Consider the following 19,573-nt stretch of genomic DNA (forward strand, 5'->3'; position numbering starts at 1 on the left):
GAAAGTCTCAGAACTGTTACAGCATTCCCGGCGTTCCCTGTTTGGATATTAAAAAGTAGAGCGAGGTGATTATTCGGGGCAGAAACTCGACCTGCTAAGTTTTTATTTTGTTTTTTACTTTTGGGGTTTCTGGACTCACAATTAACTTCAAAATAATTAAGAACATGATACAAACTGTGAAATTCAACCTGGCACATCAGAGACAGCCTCACAAATTCTGTGAACCTTCCTCATTTTATCGGTTGTCTAACTGTCAGGAAGCAGTTTGTGTGTAAAGTGTTATTATTCTTGTTTGGGACGTTATGTGGACTTCATTTAAAGCTCGTTTGTCTGAGACCTGTCAGGTTTCGCGCTGACAGGGTTCATATCAAAGTGTGTCGAGCCTTTCTTTCTGACAAATACACTGACATCACTCCTTTGTGTGAAGTTGAGAAATGTGTGTTGTTCCTGTTTTGTTGTGAAACCGTCCCTTTCATGCTGTACTGAATCAGCCCCTTATCTGTGGGAGGGGCTTGCTACTGCTGTGCCTGCCTCGGTTGGGGCGTATCCGAACACAGAGACAACGACGGACGTGCAAAAGTAGTGACTCCTGTTCACTTTACTCGGGTTTGTTGGGTTTCTCTGTGGACGAGCCAGCAAACACTGTCAGCTGACAGATGTGCGCTTGGAGCCTGGCGCTCACTGACTACGTTTCTAGTGGACGCTTGAACGTGTTCGTTAGACTCACATGTTGCGTTTTCTCAGTGCTTGACGGTGCATCCTTAAAGTTCGTGTGATCATCATAGCAACAACACCAACGATCACTCATAAGGAAGCTTCTGGAAACTTCAGTGCTGTCGCCTCACTTGGTGAAGCTGTGAAACAGAGTTCAGCTGATCAGAGGACAGTGCACGCTCTAACCAGTCGTATCATGTCAGGAGTTTATCTTAAGCTGGATGGTTTTCTTGTCATAACAAAGAAAGAAAGTGATAATTACAACGAGTTATCATTTTATATAAGATTATACAAATATAAAATGTACATAAGATGTTGGGCTGATCCATGTTTGACATAATTGTGTTTAGTGTGGCATCAAATGTTAACTGTCAGTCATTTATGTGTCATTGAGTGTGTATCTGAGGTCTGCTGTGGTGAGGACAGTGTTCAGTGTTTCATGTCCTTCTGTGCGCTCAGACAAAGAGACGCTGCGTGAGAAGGAGAAGCTGGAGATGGAGCTGAACGCACTGCGCTCGACCACGGAGGACCAGAGAAGGCACATCGAGATCAGAGACCAGGCGCTGAACAACGCCCAGGCCAAAGTCGTCAAGTTGGAGGAGGAGGTGTGGCCTTTTTGACTACGCTGCTTTCATTGACTTAGACGCATTACATTTATAGATGTTGAGTAAACACTTTTCTAGGGCTGTGTATGAAGAATACACACTTAACAACACACACATATGACATGTAAGTTTAGTGGTGCAGATCAGCCTTTAATTACTTTCTGAGAAAAACAACTCCAAGAGTACAATGAGGCACAGCTTCTACAGGAAATCCTTCACGTTGCCATTAGATCAGTGCGAGGAGATAAATAAATGTACAGACTGATGTTCCTGTTTGCTTCTGATGTGGCAGACGCAGTTTGTCATTTATAAATGTAAACGTTAGGATTGTCCTCTGGGAATGAGTTTCTATGCCGATCAGAGTGGAATTATTTCTATTGATGAAATGGATCAGCCTACAGATGTAACTGATCTGTTCCTGATAGGTTTACTAAGCTGTAGCTTAAACACGGTGCATAAAAAGCTATAAAGCTTGTGTAGCTAAACGAAAGAGTTTCTGAGAACGTGGCAGGTTAAGGTCACACTCTGAGCACAGCCTGGTAATATTCAGAGCTCATCTAATGAGTAACAAGGTTCACATTTGACCCTGGACACATTTTAGGAGCACGCTTTCCATTTTCACACATTCACACACAAATTCCACAGAACGTTTGCTCCTCATTACAGAGAAATATTCACCTCAAACAGGAGAAGTTTTGCAGGCACAAAATGATAAATCTTGTATCCTGTCAGGAGCTGCTCATGATCTTATTGGTCCTGACCGTGGAGGGAGTGGCTCTGCTGGCTGAGTCCCTGTTACAAAGGCGACGTTTATGTCTTTGCACGTGCTCAGTGTGAGCAGTTGCGGTGACACCCTCACGACGGTTTGAAATCCTCACGACCAAGCGATTGATGATCGGGAGCTGGTCGTGAGGTGTTAATCGCTTCTCGTTACCCGGCGTATACTACACGACGCACGATGAAGGCCAAACTCACCGATCACCAAAACGGTCGCACGACTGAAAAATCGGCTCACAATGGGCCAAAAATCGCAGAGTGTCTGCCCACCACTAAACGTTTTATTCAGAAAACATACCCATCACAGGCTGTTGACTATCAATGGCTACCAGGCCAGTGTGTGAGCCACCAGCCACTGGGGCACAAACGTCCCTACGAGAGCAGTGACTTCAGGTCAGAGTAATGAGCGATCTCACTAACTAACCAGCTCCAATTACCAGTTTTAATTCACTTTTTATATAAATACTAGGGGTGCAACGATATTCGTATCGATATTGAACCGTTCGATACAGTGCTTTCGGTTCGGTACGCATATGTATCGAACAATACAACATTTGTAATTTATTTTATCAATTTTCCTTCTGTCTCGCTAGCTTGCCCTGCGCTCTTCCTCCTGACTATGCTGTCTGTGTTGAGCGCTCAGTAGAGCTGGGCGATAGAACGATAACGATATGTATCGCGATATAACTTTTACTCGATAGAGAAATTAAGCTATCGCGATAGACCTCGCCGCTCTTGTCCTCTTAAAAAAAAAGAAAAAAGAAAAAAAAAGGTCAGCCGATCCAAATTCAGTAGCGCAGAGCTGAACCAATCACAGCCGCAGTCACGTCGCGTGACTTGCTAAGTACAGCACAAGTGCCAAGCCGCACGTGTGTTTGTTTGGGAAGCAGCCAGCGGGTAATGGAGCCAGCGCATAATGGAGGAAATGAGTGTGCCGACTAGAAAAATCAACCGAGCGTGACCGAAGAGAAAACCGATGATGGTTCCAATGCCGGAGAGATTGTCGAACGGAAGAGCCATAGAAGTTCCGTAGTGTGAAGGTATTTCGGCTATTTCAAGTCTGACAAAAAACAGAGTAGCGTGCACTGTAAATTGTGCCGAAAGCAAGTCTGGAAATACAATAAACTGGTGCATGCGTCACACTGTGCGCCACGTTATTGTTTCGGTGAAAAAAATTTCTACAATACTGTTACTGTTAATTCTACTCTCTGCAGTGTTTAAATGCTTACATATACACACAGTTACTGTCCGTCCACACATACGACTCGGTTCTGCTTCTATGCCGCAGCTTTGTTTACTTTTTCCCACCGAGGCTTCTAGACTTCTGATTGGCCAACATTTCTGCACGGTTAGGAATCTAGCGCCACCTGCTGCTTTGGCATGTTCATAGCAGCGTTTTCCTTCATTTCTGCCTTTATGTGTGGACGGGATTATTTTTAAAACGAAAACGGAAAATCTCCGTTTTCAAAAATACCCGTGTACGTGTGGACGTAGCCTCAGTCTCTGACTGGAAGCGCTAATTCGTCATTCGGCTTTTGTCAGACTAAAGTAACTGTTAAAACTGTTTGAAAAGCTAAGCTATACAACAAGGAGAGATTGAGAATTTCCTTTTAGTTCTCAGTTTATTTGATATTGACAAAAGTTAGTCAGTTTTGTCTGTTCTTCTGTAAAACAAACTAAGATTTATTTTTAGAATTAATATTTTGTTTCTAAGTGGAATTGACAATTTAGTCTGTTTCATTTGTTCTATTTTGAAACTTAAACGCTTTAGCGGCTGCCTTTTGTGTAGTTTGCAATATTTGCCTTTATTTATCTGAAAAAGTCTCATGTTCCTTAAGTACATCTACCCTGTTGAACTTATTATGGGAAATACATATTTAAAAAGAAGCTGCTGATTATTTCACATTTTACTTGTGAGCAACGGCACATTTAAATCTTACAAATATAGTTATTTGGCTTATATCGTGATAGATATCGTTATCGCCTGAAATGAAAAAAACATATCGTGATATGAAAAAATCTCATATCGCCCAGCTCTAGCGCTCAGTGAATCTGCGTTCGACTACTCCGCCTAGGCTGCACTGTCGAGCGCAGATCCACTGAGCGCTCAACACAGACAGCATAGTCAGGAGGAAGAGCGCAGGGCAAGCTAGCGAGACAGAAGTTAAGCTCTCCTTGCAAGATGCACCTCCCCCACCCTCATTCAGATCTGGCGTTTGGAATTATTTTGGTTTTCATGTGACGTATGACCCTGAAGGTAAGCGAGTCATGGACTAAAGTAAAACAGTATGTTGGATGTGCCATGCAATGCTTAATTACATTGATGTGAACTAGTGTGTTAGCGCAGTTAGCTCGTTAACGTGTTGGCCGTCTAGCCCCATGCACAGAGCGATCGGCGGTAGCTCGTTAACGGAGATTTGCCGTGTTGTAGCGTTAAGGTCATTTCAACGAGATTAACCTGAAAGCACTAGTGGGAACACAACGAATATGACTGCACATTTATGCCGACATCATCCTAGTGCAAAGACAAAAACAACAAGCATGCTACTAACTTTACCCGAGTCATTTAGACAGCTGTTAGCACGTGATTCTCCTTATGCTGCTGAGAATATAGCCCAGAAGAAGCGGATAGTATAGCTTTTATTTTGGAAAGAGACATTTCTCTGTAATAAACTGTCTTTTCCAAAGATGAGTGATTCCTCAATCAGATACAGGGCTTGCAAAATCGCTAGCCCGACGTCCCGGAGCTAGCGATCTTTCCAGTCGGGCTACAAAAATCTCTCTGCCCTGCCCGTCGGGCTATTGTAGGAAAAATATATGTCAATGCTTTTGCATTCTTTCGGAAATGTAGCTGGGTAATTATGTCATTGGCATCGGTGAGCCACTGTCAATATGTGACATATTGAAGTCACGTTTGAATTTGCGCTTGTTTTTTTGCTTTCACTTTGCAATCGTGCGAACTGTGTATAGAGAGCGACAGCACTGATCTGTGAGTGATGATAATTTGTGCACCAATTCCTCTGACATCGTCTTATTAATCGTTAGCTTACTATGCAAACATGACAAGTGAAATCTCCCGCAGCTTAAACATGTGAGAGGTTGATCGCGCAGAGAATCGCTGAGCTTATGTGAGTCCGTGTGTAAAAGCAGCACGATATATATTTTAGTTCTGCTGAGCCAAATAAGACAGGTCAGGGTGAAGAAGTGACAGCCAAAGAAAAGCTTACCGCAAAACGGAGAAGTTATGACAAATCAGACTATAAGGCTAAAAGAAAGTGCAGCTTTATGGTTTCATGGACAAAAGAATTTCTGTGGCTGCAATATGACGAGCTAAATAACCAGGGCTGCACATAAGTGGTCCGCAGGTGCGCATTCACTGTCAAAATAAAAAACACGCACAAGGGTTAGGGTTAAATTTAAAAACTGTACTTTTGAGTTAAAATATATATTTATAATTTTAATAAATGACAAATTAAAAAGGCATGAACACCGTGACACCAAAGTATCGAACCGAACCGAACCGTGAATTTTGTGTATCGTTGCACCCCTAATAAATACATTTCTATAAATATGTAACTTAGCAAACTCATAATTTTAAATTTATTACTGTGGGCTTCCAGGGGGGCCAGCTGCACTCATGTTAGCATTATACTAACATGAGCACGAGTGTCACAGCCACTGCTATGACATGCTCATGCATTCACCTATTTTTCTGCTTTTTATGACATTGGATACTGATGATGATGATGATGATGTCCACAGTGTGACTTCCTCACTGGATTTTAGTTCTCATTGGTTTGTGCACTACAGCCAACCAGCAGCAAGAACACGTATCACTGTGTTTCTGTGCTTCACACACAACAAACAAACCTGTAAACTGTGATGGATCAGGAGCTGCTGTTGCTATGGGCTGTGTATCGATCAGATTTACATTTGTTTGGAGATTCAGTGATGTCATATGATTGGAATAATTGTTTCATGTAAATCACTGAGAGGACCAGAATGTGCAGTGAGCATAATGATGCAGGGAATGAGAATCTAAAATATTACAGGGTTGTAATAGTGGTGGAACATAATGTGCGTGTGTGTGCGTGTGCGTGTGTGTGCGTGTGTGTGCACAGCTGAAGAAAAAGCAGGTTTACGTGGAGAAGGTGGAGAGGATGCAGCAGGCTCTGGCTCAGCTCCAGGCAGCCTGTGAGAAGCGAGAACAGCTTGAACACCGACTTCGTACAAGACTGGAGAGAGAGCTGGAGTCACTCCGTATGCAACAGGTAACACAGCACATGTGCTGACTCACCATCCCACCTGCTGAGTTCTTGGTAATTTGTCACCACTTTATTATGGCCTTTATGACTGGAAGATGAAGATCTTATTGAGCAATTGTTTAATGGTGAACTATGCTATTTGGTTATCCGCTGTAATACAGAACAAATACTTAAGAAGAGTGAAAATATTTAGTCGAGAGCCGAGGACCGCTTGTGAAGAGCTACAAGTGGTCCTGGAATCAGCAGGTACAGTTTTCTAAAATAAAATGTAACCCATACCACACAAGCGCATTTAAAGTTTGCTCGAGACATCTTGAAGCTGTCATGAGCAATGGTGGCTTTTGTGCAGGATATATATATATATATATATATATATATATATATATATATATATATATATATATATATATATATATATATATATATATATATATTTCAGCAAGTCTGTTAAATACTAAATCTACACATACCTCACATACAGTATGAGCGAGATTGGACTTCCAACCCACAGGATCTTGGTTGGCTAACCAACCGGACATAGTGGTGGTAGACAAACAGAAGAAGACGGCCGTAGTGATCGATGTAGCGGTTCCGAATGACAGCAATATCAGGAAGAAGGAACACGAGAAGCTGGAGAAATACCAAGGGCTCAGAGAAGAGCTCGAGAGGATGTGGAGGGTGAAGGTAACGGTGGTCCCCGTGGTAATCGGAGCACTAGATGCGGTGACTCCCAAGCTAGGCGAGTGGCTCCAGCAGATCCCGGGAACAACATCGGAGATCTCTGTCCAGAAGAGCGCAGTCCTGGGAACAGCTAAGATACTGCGCAGGACCCTCAAGCTCCCAGGCCTCTGGTAGAGGACCCGAGCTTGAAGGATAAACCGCCCGCAGTCAAAAGATTTAGAACAACCCAGTTTTTCCAGTTATTTATTTCTGTTCAAGTTGTTCAAATCCAATGAACAGCTCGAAATGGTAAAAAGGTAAGTGGGGACCTCCCAGAGGTTTAAAAAAAGGTAAGGTTACCCAAAACTGAAAAATAATGCACATTTCAGAAAATGGCCTTTTTCAGGGAACAAAAACAGGTTAACAATTTAAAGCTGCTCTGCAACAGTGGAGGTTGATCCAGCCGTGAAAGCTGGTGCTGCTAAGTCCTACAGCTGTTCCAAAAAGGCGATTAACAGTAGAAGACAGACCATCGTAACACTTATAAATGTAGGTCTGTCCTACAGAGAAACTGCAAAGAAAGTCAAGGCGTCAGTGAGTCCAGCTTCCTTCAAACTGTGACAGGAAGAGGTCTGCAGACCCAACGACACGACTGAATCAGACACACGTTCCTGGGAGTTAACAGCTGTGTGATGGCGGCTCACAGGACATCAGCTTCAAGCAGCTTCATAGTGGTCGTAGTGAGAAAGTCTGTTTCAGCTGTGAGGAGAAACTTCGAGCTGCAAGTTTAAGAGGACGAGCTGCAGCAAGAAAGCCAGACGTCAGAATAAGACAGAGGCTCGTCTGGGCCATGAAACCTTGGACTGCTGAAGACTGAAAGATGGTTTCATGGACTGATGGATCAACATTTGAAATCTTCGGTTCATCATGCAGGATCTTTGCTGTGGAGTAGGTGGAAGGATGGATCCACAGTGTGTGGCATCGACTGTCAAACATGGAGGAGGAAGTGTGACGGTCTGGGGCTGTTTGCTGATCCAGGGTCTGTGACTCGTACAGAGTGAGAGGCTCCCTGAACCAGAACAGCTCCACAGCACTCTGCAGCTCCATGCAGGAGCCTCTGCAGCTCCATGCAGGAGCCTCTGCAGCTCCATGCAGGAGCCTCTGCAGCTCCATGCAGGAGCCTCTGCAGCTCCATGCAGGAGCCTCTGCAGCTCCATGCAGGAGCCTCTGCTCAGTCAGAGGTTCATCCTACAGCAGGATAATCACCCAAACAGTCCAACTGTGCCAAGCTTGGAAACACGGAGTGTCCAGCACAGTCTCCAGACTCAAACCCCATCGAGCTGGTTTGGGATGAACTGGACAGAAGAGTGAAAGCAAAGCAGCTACAAGGTCCACGTTTATGGAACGTCTGCAGCAGACATGGGAGAAGATTTGATTTCTGTTGCAGACAGAAGCCACGGCTGTGTTCAGCTGTTATATCTGCCAAAGGAGGCGACTCTGATGAGTCAAAGTTTAAAATACGCTCTGGTCTATAAACTGATTCCATGATTTATTTTTTCCAGTTGCTTATTTGTTGGGTTTTTCTCTGTATCTATGAAGCGTCTTGAGGCGACTTTTGTTGTGATATGGCGCTATATAAATAAAATTGAATTGAATTGTACCATGCTTTCATTTCAGAGTGCAATGGAACATTAAACTGTGTAATTTTCAATGAAAAACTGGAAATATTGGGGTTTTCTAAAACCTTTGACCGGCAGAGAGAGAGAGAGTGAGTGTGTGTGTGTGTGTGTGTGTGTAAATAAAACAAATACATCTCTTCCAGCGTCAAGGTGGTGCTCAAACCAGCGGTGTGATCTCGTCAGAATACAACACCACAGCTCTGATGGAACACCTGAGGGAGAAGGAGGAACGGATCCTGGCTCTGGAGGCTGACATGACCAAGTGGGAGCAGAAGTATTTAGAGGAAAGTGTAATGAGGCAGTTCGCCCTGGATGCTGCAGCGTCTGTTGCTACTCAGAGGTACATGTTTCAGGTTTTCGTAGTTTCATACGGTCTCTCAGCAACATTATTGCTTGTCTTAGTTGTTAGGATCTTGAAACACGAGATGTCGTGGTGCGTGCTCAGTCATCCAGGTAAGCAAATCCCAAAAGGCTGATTCTGTTCATCTGGACGTTTTCAGTGGGAGAAACGTTTCCTCGCTCATCCAGGTGACGTCTTCAGTCTCAGCTGACTGCAGGTTTCCACCTTACAAACAGGACATTTGCACAAAGACTGAAACCAGCTGACTGAATGAACAGTGGGCTGTGAGGTCAGTTTCTGTACTATAAGGTTGGGAAATCTGCATTTAGCGGAGACTGAAGACGTCACTTGGACAAAACATTTCTCTCAATTTTCTGGGACCATAGGAAAGCTGCCCCGCAAAACTCACAGCCATCTGAGCTTCTCTGGGCAAGAGGCGCAGCAGCTGTGCTGCCCCTTCAGTCTGTGGCCACCAAACATCAGCTGTGACTGGGAATCAGTGATTTCTATAACCGATTCAACTCTGATTCACAAGGTCTGATCTGATTCAATTTTCACTCAGTCAGAAATACTATAATTATGATCATTTATCACTACATATCCATATTTTATATCTATGTATAAATAAAATAAATAAATACTCTGCAGTAGATCACAAACTGAAGAAAACCATGACTCGTGAACATTACCTGATGCTGCAGAAGTGAAGCAGAGCAGAGTCACGTTTAGCTTTTGGCAGAATTTGTAAAAGTTTAAATTTCTTTGGTATCGAACAGCAGAAATGAGGTTTTCTTGTCAGAGAAATAAGAGCCTCAGGCTTGATGGGGCAGTTACACACTTTAAGCTGCTAGTTCACTTTTTGTTTCATTTTTAACAACAAACTCTGGTTTCGTAGCTTTGTGGCAGCTGTTAAACCAGAGCAAATACATAACAGTAAATATTTAATGTTTAAATATGATCTGCCTGAGATGTTAAAAATGTCAGAAGTGTAATCACTGCTGTAGTTCATGCTATTACGCACCTGTTGGAGGAAGGTACAATATGGCCAAAGCCATTGCACAGAGAAAGTGTGCATCATTACCAACAAGGGCCCATCCTAAAACTGTAGCTCTACACCTGTTCTGGAGCTCCTATCCAAAGAAGGTTGCTGCTCACCTGAGAGGTGGCTGTCATTGTTTTCCTGATGCGATCATCCAGTCGTCATCCTCGGAACAATAAGGACCAACAGTCTGTTTAAGAGAAACCCCAGGATGGGTGTGAGCCACTCCTGTCCTTGTTTGTGCAGGGATACGTCTGCTACGATGATCAGCCACTCTCCTAGCAGCAGCTACGACACATCAGTGGAGGCTCGAATCCAGAAGGAAGAGGAGGAGATTCTGATGGCCAATCGGCGCTGTCTGGACATGGAAAGCAGGTAAACTGCTCCTCTGCAAAGGGCTGTTTGATTATGTCAGGGTGTGCAAACAGATGGAGAGAGCGTCATGGGCTGCTTCTGTGCAGAGCTGTGTTTGTGGTGTGAAAGCATTCGGGTATAGAAAAGTGTTACCACTTCATACCACGGTACCTGCTTTCATCGTAGATTGAAGCCATCGTATTATATTCAGGCTGCACTTGTTTTTGTATCTTGTATGTAATCAAGCTCATTCTTTATTCTGCTGTTTGTTAACTTTCTCAGCGGTTTGTGTCTTTTACCCTCTTGGACCTGCGTCCACATGTGGACTTCACAGTTTGGGTTGTCTAGACCACAATACTAAATTTTGCTCTACAAGGGCCTGAGATCCACTTACGAGGACGTTATCCTGCCACTGCTGTGTAAAACAAATGTAAATGGACTGATTCTCATGCAGCGCTTTTCTACTCTCCCGGAGTACTCGCAGCGCTCTATACAACACGCCACATTCACCCAATCACACCCATACTCACAAGCACTGACTCTAAACTGAGTGCTTTTCTAACGACATTCACACTCCGATGGACGCATCAGAGAGCAGCTTGGGGTTGGTATCTTGCCCAGGGATACTTGGCATGCAGACTGGAGGAGCCAGGGATCGAACCACCGATCAGTAGGTGACCTGCTCTGCCTCCTGAGCTACAGCAATCAAATGTCCTCATAGGTGGAACTAATTTTTCTAAGAAACAAAAATCGGTTAAAAAGATAATTCTTTGTTTTACATTCGTCAGGCCCCAATCAGCCCAAATAGCAAAGAGAAATTAAAAATGCATGAAAGAGTTTGGGTCTCAGGGGGTTAATGGTCAGTAAGACTAGAGAAGCGTTATATAAATTCAAGTACATATTGTGTTTATTCTATCGAGCTAAGTTGTTTTTAGTGTAATTTTATGATAAATGATTTCTTATTTTAAAAATCAATCCATGATTTAGTTTCAGTCACAGCCAGACATTAACTGTGGCTGCGTCTGCTCTGATCCAGGATAAAGAATCTGCACGCCCAGATCATTGAGAAGGACGCCATGATTAAGGTGCTTCACCAGCGCTCTAGGAAGGAGCCTGTTAAGTCTGATGCACCATCTGCCATGAGGCCCTCCAAGTCCTTGATGTCCATCTCCAACACGGGTGGTTCTGGATTGCTCTCTCACAACTTGGGACTGAGTAGCTCTCCAATCACTGAAGAACGTAAGGACACGAGTTGGAAGGGCAGTCTGGGTAAGAAGCAGCAGTCGGTGCAGAGGTTTTAGCCCATGTGACTATTTCATGTACATGACTTCATTCTGAGGAGCACTTGTTCTCATGTTCCTCCAGGGGTTCTGCTCGGTCCCGAGTTTCGCATGGAGTCTCTCAGGACGGAGTCGATGTCGTCGTCTCCCTCCCCGGTCCTTCCTTCTACACCGATGACTGCAGGACACTCAAAGACAGGCAGCAGAGACAGTTACACGCAGACCGACAAGGGCCACAGTCAGGACACCAGCAAGCCCAGCACTCCGGCTCTGCAGAGCATGACGCTGCCAGCTCGCCTGTCCAGTCCCAGTCCCGTCTACATCCCTGACCGCATAGCAGGTCAGCCTCTTTGTGACAGACTCACAGCCAGCTATATTTTACCTTCACAACAGAAGTCAGTCCACATGCTTCCTTTTTGTGCACTGGAAAGTAAAGACACGAGTATTTCATAGTGCGTTTCTACTCGTAGTGAGCATGTAAGAGCTTTTTCTACTACAAGCCACACTCACCCATTTACAGTCACATGCTTACAGCGCTTTATTCTATACCTGTAAATGCTTTAGATCTGCCACACATTACCTAAGACTGTCCAAGGATAACACCACATGCAGCCTGGACGAGCTCGCTGGCTTTGCAAAGCCACCCCTGTGGTTCAGGGTCAACTGGACCTCTGAGACGTCTCATTCTTCCATATTAAAAAAACATTAACACATCAGACGGCCCTTTGCCCTTTGCTCTCTCCCTCCCTGTCGATTCTTCACTGTCCCATTCAATAAAGGCCAAAAATACATCCATATAGATACAGATATAGATCTCTATTGGATTTAGGTAAGGTGAGTCAGTCATTGGTCATCAATTTGGAGGATTAAGAAATCTCCAGCCTCAAGTGATGACACTGTCACTTGAGGCTGGAGATTGTTGTGCACCAGGAGGAACCCAGAACCTGCTGCACCAGCATAAATACGAGGAGGGAAAACCATCCCTGTCCTTCTACGTGTGCACCTGTTGTTAATTTCATTGACACCAAAGCAGCTGACCCTGATTTACAACCACTGACCAGATCAACGTCACAGAAGTTTACCTGACCAGTTGCTGTACTCTGGTCAGTGTTCCTTTAATTGTTTTTACGTAGTGCACTATAAAATTGACAAAAATCATAATCTCAGAAGGGCTGAGGAGCAAATATTGCTTGTTCTTCTACAACACAGTGACGCAGAGTTAGCACCATCGCCTCAAGACAAGGGTGACCTGGATTTGTATCCACCAGTCGGCTGGGCCGTTCTGTGTGAAGCTTGCATGTTCTCTGTGAGGCTTCATGGGTTCTCTTCAGGTTTCTCCTGCAGGCCAAAGAAATGCACTCACAGCCTTTGTCGTGACATTCAGATCTGAGCTAAGGTGCTTCCTGTTTCCACTGTTCATCTGTCAGATGTGTCTACAACTTGACTGGAGTCCACCTGTGGTAAATTCAGTTTACTGGACTTGATCTGGAAAGTACACACCTGTCTCTGTAAGGTCCAAACCATGGACAGGTGTCAGAGCACCAACCAAGCCATGAAGTCCAAAGAATTGTCTGTAGACCTCAGTGACAGGATTGTATCGAGGCACAGGTCTGCAGAAGGGTACGAAGAGATTCTGCAGCATTGAAGGTCCCAATGAGTACAGTGGACTCCATTATCCATAGATGGGAGACATTTGGAGCCACCAGGACTCTACCTGGAGCTGGAGGTGTCCAAGAACCTGATGGTCACTCTGACAGAGCTCCAGTGTTGCTCTGTGGACAGAGAACCTTCCAGAAGTCCAACCATTTCTGCAGCACCAATCAGGCCTGTATGGTAGAGTCATCAGACTGAGCCCACTCCTCAGTAGAAGGTGACGGCTCACCTGGAGTTTCCCAGAAAGCACCTAAAGGATTCTCAGACCACGAGAAGCACAATTCTTTACCCATCTAATAAAAGTTTAGATTTTCATGAACGAGACACTCTCATGACTCATGGAGTGATGCCACTAACCAGCCAATCAGTGGCATGCAGTCTGATGACATCACATTTTAGTACCTGCTCGGATCACTTTTTTTAGTACCTGGTACCAGGTATCACCTAAAGGAAAACTGTGGCAAGTCGATCCAAGTCATACTAATGGAAACGGGGCTATTGTAGTAAACAAAATAAACAGTAGAGCAAACATATGAACCAACAGACGTCATCTGATACATAGTTTAGATTTTGGAGACAGACACTATCTCTACTTTTAAGATTAGGCTTAAAACTTCCCTTTTTGCTAAAGCATATAGTTAGGGCTGGACCAGGTCACTTTGTCCACTCACCCTTCTCACTGTCACCAAAGCACTTGCTCGGAGGGGGTTACTTGATTGTTTTCTTTGTAATATTGTAGGGTCTTTACCTTGCATATATTTTGTCAAATCGCAGAGCTAATCGCACCGTTCATCACTTGGCCAATAAAATCCCTACAATGAAGCGTGGTTCTGTGGGGATATTTCTCAGCTGCAGCACTGGGCTGTTCAGTGAATGTCCTTAGGTGGGCCAGCCAGAGCCCAGAACTGAGCCTGATAAAGGTTCTGCAAAGAAAAATGGGGGGAAAGTGCCCAATAGGGCTGCTACGATTAGTCGACGACTGATTTAATAGTCGACACGTCGTTTGAAGCTTTGTAAGATCCCAAAAGACGCAGGAATAATAGCAGGATTTAAGAGTGTAATAACGGACTGAAACAGAAGATGGCAGCACTGCATGTACAAGGATGCCAGCTGCCGTTAAACCCCAAAGAAGAAGAAGCTGTGTCCCAGAATTCATAGCGCAGCCCAGCTCAGTTTCCAACAATGGCGGCAGCTAGTTAGTTTGAATATTACTCTTATTATTCTTTCTGGGTCACAAAATAAACGTTTAACATATTTTCAGGCGAGAATGTAGCTGTGTAAACCTCAAATATCTGCTCAGTTTATCAAGACACCACATATTTTCAAAAGCGCTCCGACGTTTTCGGAGACGTCTGTTACCCACTAGCTCGATAGCTAGCCGGGGGCTAGGCTAACTAGAGCCGTGAGAACACCGGACTCCCGGCTAATCGTTTTCAAACCCACCGCCGTCTTTCGCTACTCAGGTTAAATATATATGAGTCACTTAGATAACTTAAAAATGTTGTTGATTGGCTTTTTTTTTTTTTAGTATTTTATTTGTTCCTGAGTAAATCGGTTTGGCTGAGATTAAAGTTATAGTTTTTACACAGCTGAATAAACATCAAGCAGACAGCTGATTATCAGAAGTGTGAGATGCTCCAGAATTTACTCCGGTGTCCTGTTATATTTTAGATAGCAAGGAGTTTATTAAACTTCACCGAAACAATCTGCAAATTTCAATAAAATTTAATAAACTCTCATCTTGTCTTTATTTTTAGTTAGCACTTACCTGAAACACTTGAAGCTGTAAGCTAATGATAGTTATATAAGAGCAGATGCTGCTGGTGCAATAAGCTGTAGTTTTACGTCCAATGGATGATGATCTGATTAGTCGACTAATCGCAAAAATAATCGGTGACTGGTCGACTATCAACATAATCGTTTGTGGCAGCCCTAGTGCCCAACAATAGATTTGCCAAGCTTAGAATCATAAAGACTGGAGGCTGTAGCGCACAGTACTGAGCAAAGAGCGTGAATACTTCTGTTATATTTGGGGCTTTATTTTTAACTAATTCCAAGCAAGCGTTTTTTCCACTTTGGCATCATGTTGTATTGTGTGAACATGAAGCAAGTAATCTCTTTGAGAGTATACAACAACCTGTTACGAGGTGCTTTATGAAGGTAAAAATACCGGTAGTGGCTCACGGTTTAGAAATCATTTAAAAGTATGTATGTATGCAACACACACTCCTGGCAACATTATCACAGTTAATGTAACGTTTTGTTGTGATATTGTGTAACGTGATGTAATGTCAACATGTGAAGGATCTATAAGATTCGAGGTGTACACAGCAGACAGGATCAGAGGAGAAATGTTCTCATCAGTCTTTCACTGTCACATTTGTGTAGATGCTCAGGCGTTTCACACCAGCACGCTGGAGCGCAGACTTCCCATCCAGGCCCACCCACAGCATCAGTCAGCTCCTCCAGCACAGTCGAGCCAACAAGAAGCAGACACAGATATGGTGGAGATCCTCATCTGACCACTTCATCTCCTGAGAAACGCACAGCTGTGTGGGAGCTCCGTCAGCGCAGACGACCTGCAGCTCTCGTTTTCATACCTTTGTGTTTACAGGCATGTTCATTCAGACACTTTTACATCAGCTCCAGTCCTTCGCTGAATCAGTGTTCATCGATATCTTTAAAGGAAATCAGCCCGTTGCAGCACCCCCAAGCGCTTTTTCTTGAATGTGAGTTTAAATTAAGTGGTGACTGGAATTTAAGAATGTCAGTGATCATGTGATTCCTTTTGTCCGTGCCATTCGTGCTCCTGTGTTCACAGTGATGGCGTTGCATGGAAGTTAAATAGCTTTATGGACTAAGTAAGCATAAATCCTTGTCATGTTGTGTCCATGCACGTGAATGACACATGTTGTTCCTGACTGTACATAACTGTGTTTATAGCTGCACCTCTAAGGTAAATATTTCACTTGTTGTCACTCTGCCCTGGGGGTTCAGTGTTACTGTTAATAGGTCAATACGTCACTGTGTATGGCACCAGTAGTATTTCAGCACATTGCCAAGCTTAACGTGTAACTTTTTTCCCTCTTGCAGCCACTAATGCACCATCTATATAACATTTATGTGTGTAATAGTGAGTTTTCTTCTTTAAACTACCGACATGAGCAGGTCAGCAAACACCCTTCACTCTGAAACTGGCCCACACGGTGCCCCTGTGCTTCATCCAAACAGGCGAACCCTGGATTGCGTCCATGCCGTGCACATCACTGTTTCGAGTCAGGGTTTCACACGCACACCTGTCTGCCTTTGACCTCAGCAGTAAGGGTGGGACAGCTTAGTTAAGCTTTCACGACCTCCCTCTGTGGAGGAATTTCCTTCACCATGTTACGGTCTGTGTTGTAAGAACATGTGGAGCTTTCTTTTAGTACGTTGCATATCATTTCAAAAAAGTGACACAAGCGTTTAGTTCTTGAGAATCTTTACATTTCTGACACTTTTATTACCAGATTTCTCCAAATGACTCACTAAGGGTCAGTGCCTCGATGCCTGGCTCCTCCTCTGCAAGCAGCTCACCCCCGACGTGCCCCCAGTGCATCCATCAGGTGTTGGATGAAAGCACTGTATAGATGTGTGTGTGTTACTGGGTGAATCAGAAAAGGCACTGTATAATATCAGTGCACTGAATGTCTCTATGTATCACTTTGGTAAGTTGTCAGGCTGGTTTTTGCACACGAGTGTGTTGCTCTGTATTAGCGAGCTAGTTTCCACCCACCGTGTCATCATCCTGAACAAAAGTAACTGAATGGATTTGAACTCGACCTGTAAAACAAAAAGCTTTGTATACATGACATAAAACTTTAACCTTCAGCAGGCAGCACATGCTCAGTCTCTGAAAATAAACTTTCCTCACATAAAGAATCTGATTCAGATAATTATGTTCAGCAAAAATAATATTTTAAGACAAAAGTATCCAACTATTTATCTTCTGTGAAGTTCTTCAGCCTCATTAGATATGAGTATATGCAGGAGTGCTGCTGCTCGAGTAAATGCACAGACATATTGGTCTCCATCAGTATGACTGTCCGCATTTGTATCCATGTTACTGTAGTGCTGCTCCAGCCTGATGTCACCAATGTAAGTAACTGAGCTGATTCACACGGCTAATATCACAATTATGGAAAAGTAGTTTTATTATTCAAGCTGTCATCTAACAGTATCCAATAAAACCGTACCAAAGAATGGCAAGCAAAATAACGTCATTTCAGTGGGACGGCAATATCATTTCACTACAAATAGTTAATATCATCAGGTTAAATGAACACTTTTCCCACCATTGCAGAATATTTTAGGATATTTACTCTCCACTCTTACTTATTTCCTCTTGTTTGAGATTCCTGAATTGTAATCTGTCTGTAATATCCACGTCTACACGTTGGGACCATCCAAAACTAGCTCATGACACAGTTTCTTTTCTTCGTTTCTTGGTTTCACATTTGGTAAAGTTGCACGTCTTTGTTTCGCCCTGTCATGAGGTGAACTCGTGTATGAATCAAGCTGCTTTGCTTTCTGGTGTAGAACAATGAAAGATGTTAAACTGCGACAGAGTTCAGTCTGGTGTGAACTCTGTCGCAGTAAATCTGTCAGGCGGCTCATAAAGGTCTGTTACTGGTTCATGTTATTCATCGGGTGTTAAAGAGGTTATGGAAATGATGCTAAAACACAACACAGTGTTGGTGCATACGTGTTTATTAGTTTCTACCATTAGTATAGTATTATGCATGCATTATAAAGTATTGATGTTTCATGTGGGCTCAGTTGAAAGTTTGATGACAAAGGACCCTGTGGGCCCTCAGGTGGGATCACTGAGAACTTCAGGATATTATGAATGTCTCCTTTCAAGTCCTGGATGCCTAATAAGTATTTAGTTCTATTATTTTACCAAATTTCAGTGTTGTCCAGTTTAATTTCTGGTTTTACAATTATAGTCGCAGGACTCTCGAGGAATTTCAGAAAACACTGGAGAATACCAAAGGTTCTCATCAGAACACCAGTAGTTCTCCACTTTGAGAGAAGAGTAAGAAAACCAGCATTTTCGAACGATCCTTAAAAATCACTCGAATCGAAAAATTTTTTAGAAATGAACTGTGAGTAAGTGACAGCTCATTTATTGCAGAGATGCCTGTTAACATTGCTCCTGCAGCTGGGATCTGTGCTCTTCAGTCTTTAGGATGTGCGTCTCTCATCCCATCTGAGGATGTCCTCGGTCCTGCCCCACCTGTATTTCCAAAGCTTCCACTGTGTTCATAGCTGCTTTTTGTTTAAACAAGTCAAATCTTTTGAAAGCATTTCCTCCTACAGCATATTTAGTTAGTAATCTCAAGTTACATTAGTTCCTCTGCACTTTCCATCAAATAAAGTACAATTTGTTAAGGATTGCAGTCTGTACCAGGCACATGCCCTAACATATTTATTAATTCATGATTATCTCTGCATGTAACACCTTCAAAGACTGAAGTGGCTGTCACATTTATTGCACATTGTGATTATAAATCTCCCATAATGTGACAAATGCCTGGCAAAGAACACACGTAACAAAATGTCTTGTATTGTAGTTCTTGACGTTCTTTTTAGGCCGTTTTTTACGCGCTCCTTAATTTTGTTATTGCTGTACAATCAAAATATACAGAATATAACTCTCTCCTTCTATATTGTATCTTGGTATGAAGTCACTGATTTATGTACTTTTGGATTTGAAACTTGGTCCTTCTCCAAATGTTTTTTTATTATCTTTTATGAAGTGAGTATTACTTTAACTGTTGTTAAATAAATTAATGCTGAGGCTTCAAGGTTGTTTCGGATGTTTTACATGGACACACCTTGTCTGTGAAGGTTCTCGGTCATCCTGATTGTGACGCACACCCGTTTTCACACCTTGTGATTAGGTAGAGGATCATCAGGAGGTCCATTGTCCCTCTTGGAGGGACACTCCCATAGGGCTTAAGGCTACGTCCACACTAGCCCAGATAAATTTGAAAACGGCGTCTTCCTCTGAAAACGCTCCGCGTCCATCGTTTTCACAGAGTTGTGCGTCCACATTGAAACGGCCGAAAACGCTTATGTTCCAGTCCTGCGCATGCGTGAAACGCAAGAAGATTCAGCCTGCCTCATTTCTGTCTGCCGCTTATTCACTTTCCAGCTCTTTGAAAC

General features: G+C 43.4%; 1 protein-coding gene across 2 annotated transcripts in view; it reads left to right on the forward strand.

Moving 5' to 3' along the window:
* amot (angiomotin) overlaps nucleotides 1–19,212 on the forward strand; it is a 41,262-nt gene extending 22,050 nt beyond the window's left edge. For both annotated transcript variants that reach the window (XM_085469332.1, XM_085469334.1), the window contains 7 exons: nucleotides 1,174–1,319; nucleotides 6,218–6,367; nucleotides 8,844–9,040; nucleotides 10,326–10,454; nucleotides 11,470–11,702; nucleotides 11,799–12,053; nucleotides 15,755–19,212. In XM_085469332.1, the coding sequence (XP_085325458.1) occupies nucleotides 1,174–1,319; nucleotides 6,218–6,367; nucleotides 8,844–9,040; nucleotides 10,326–10,454; nucleotides 11,470–11,702; nucleotides 11,799–12,053; nucleotides 15,755–15,888 (1,244 nt within the window). In that variant the 3' untranslated portion in view covers nucleotides 15,889–19,212. The remainder of the gene's footprint in view (nucleotides 1–1,173; nucleotides 1,320–6,217; nucleotides 6,368–8,843; nucleotides 9,041–10,325; nucleotides 10,455–11,469; nucleotides 11,703–11,798; nucleotides 12,054–15,754) is intronic.
* The last annotated feature ends 361 nt before the right edge of the window (nucleotides 19,213–19,573 follow it).

Source organism: Copadichromis virginalis, linkage group LG10 (genome assembly GCF_057382275.1).
Source record: "Copadichromis virginalis isolate Kocher_CV1m ecotype Utaka linkage group LG10, C_Virginalis_male_GT1.1, whole genome shotgun sequence".
Classification (NCBI taxonomy): Eukaryota; Metazoa; Chordata; class Actinopteri; order Cichliformes; family Cichlidae; genus Copadichromis; species Copadichromis virginalis.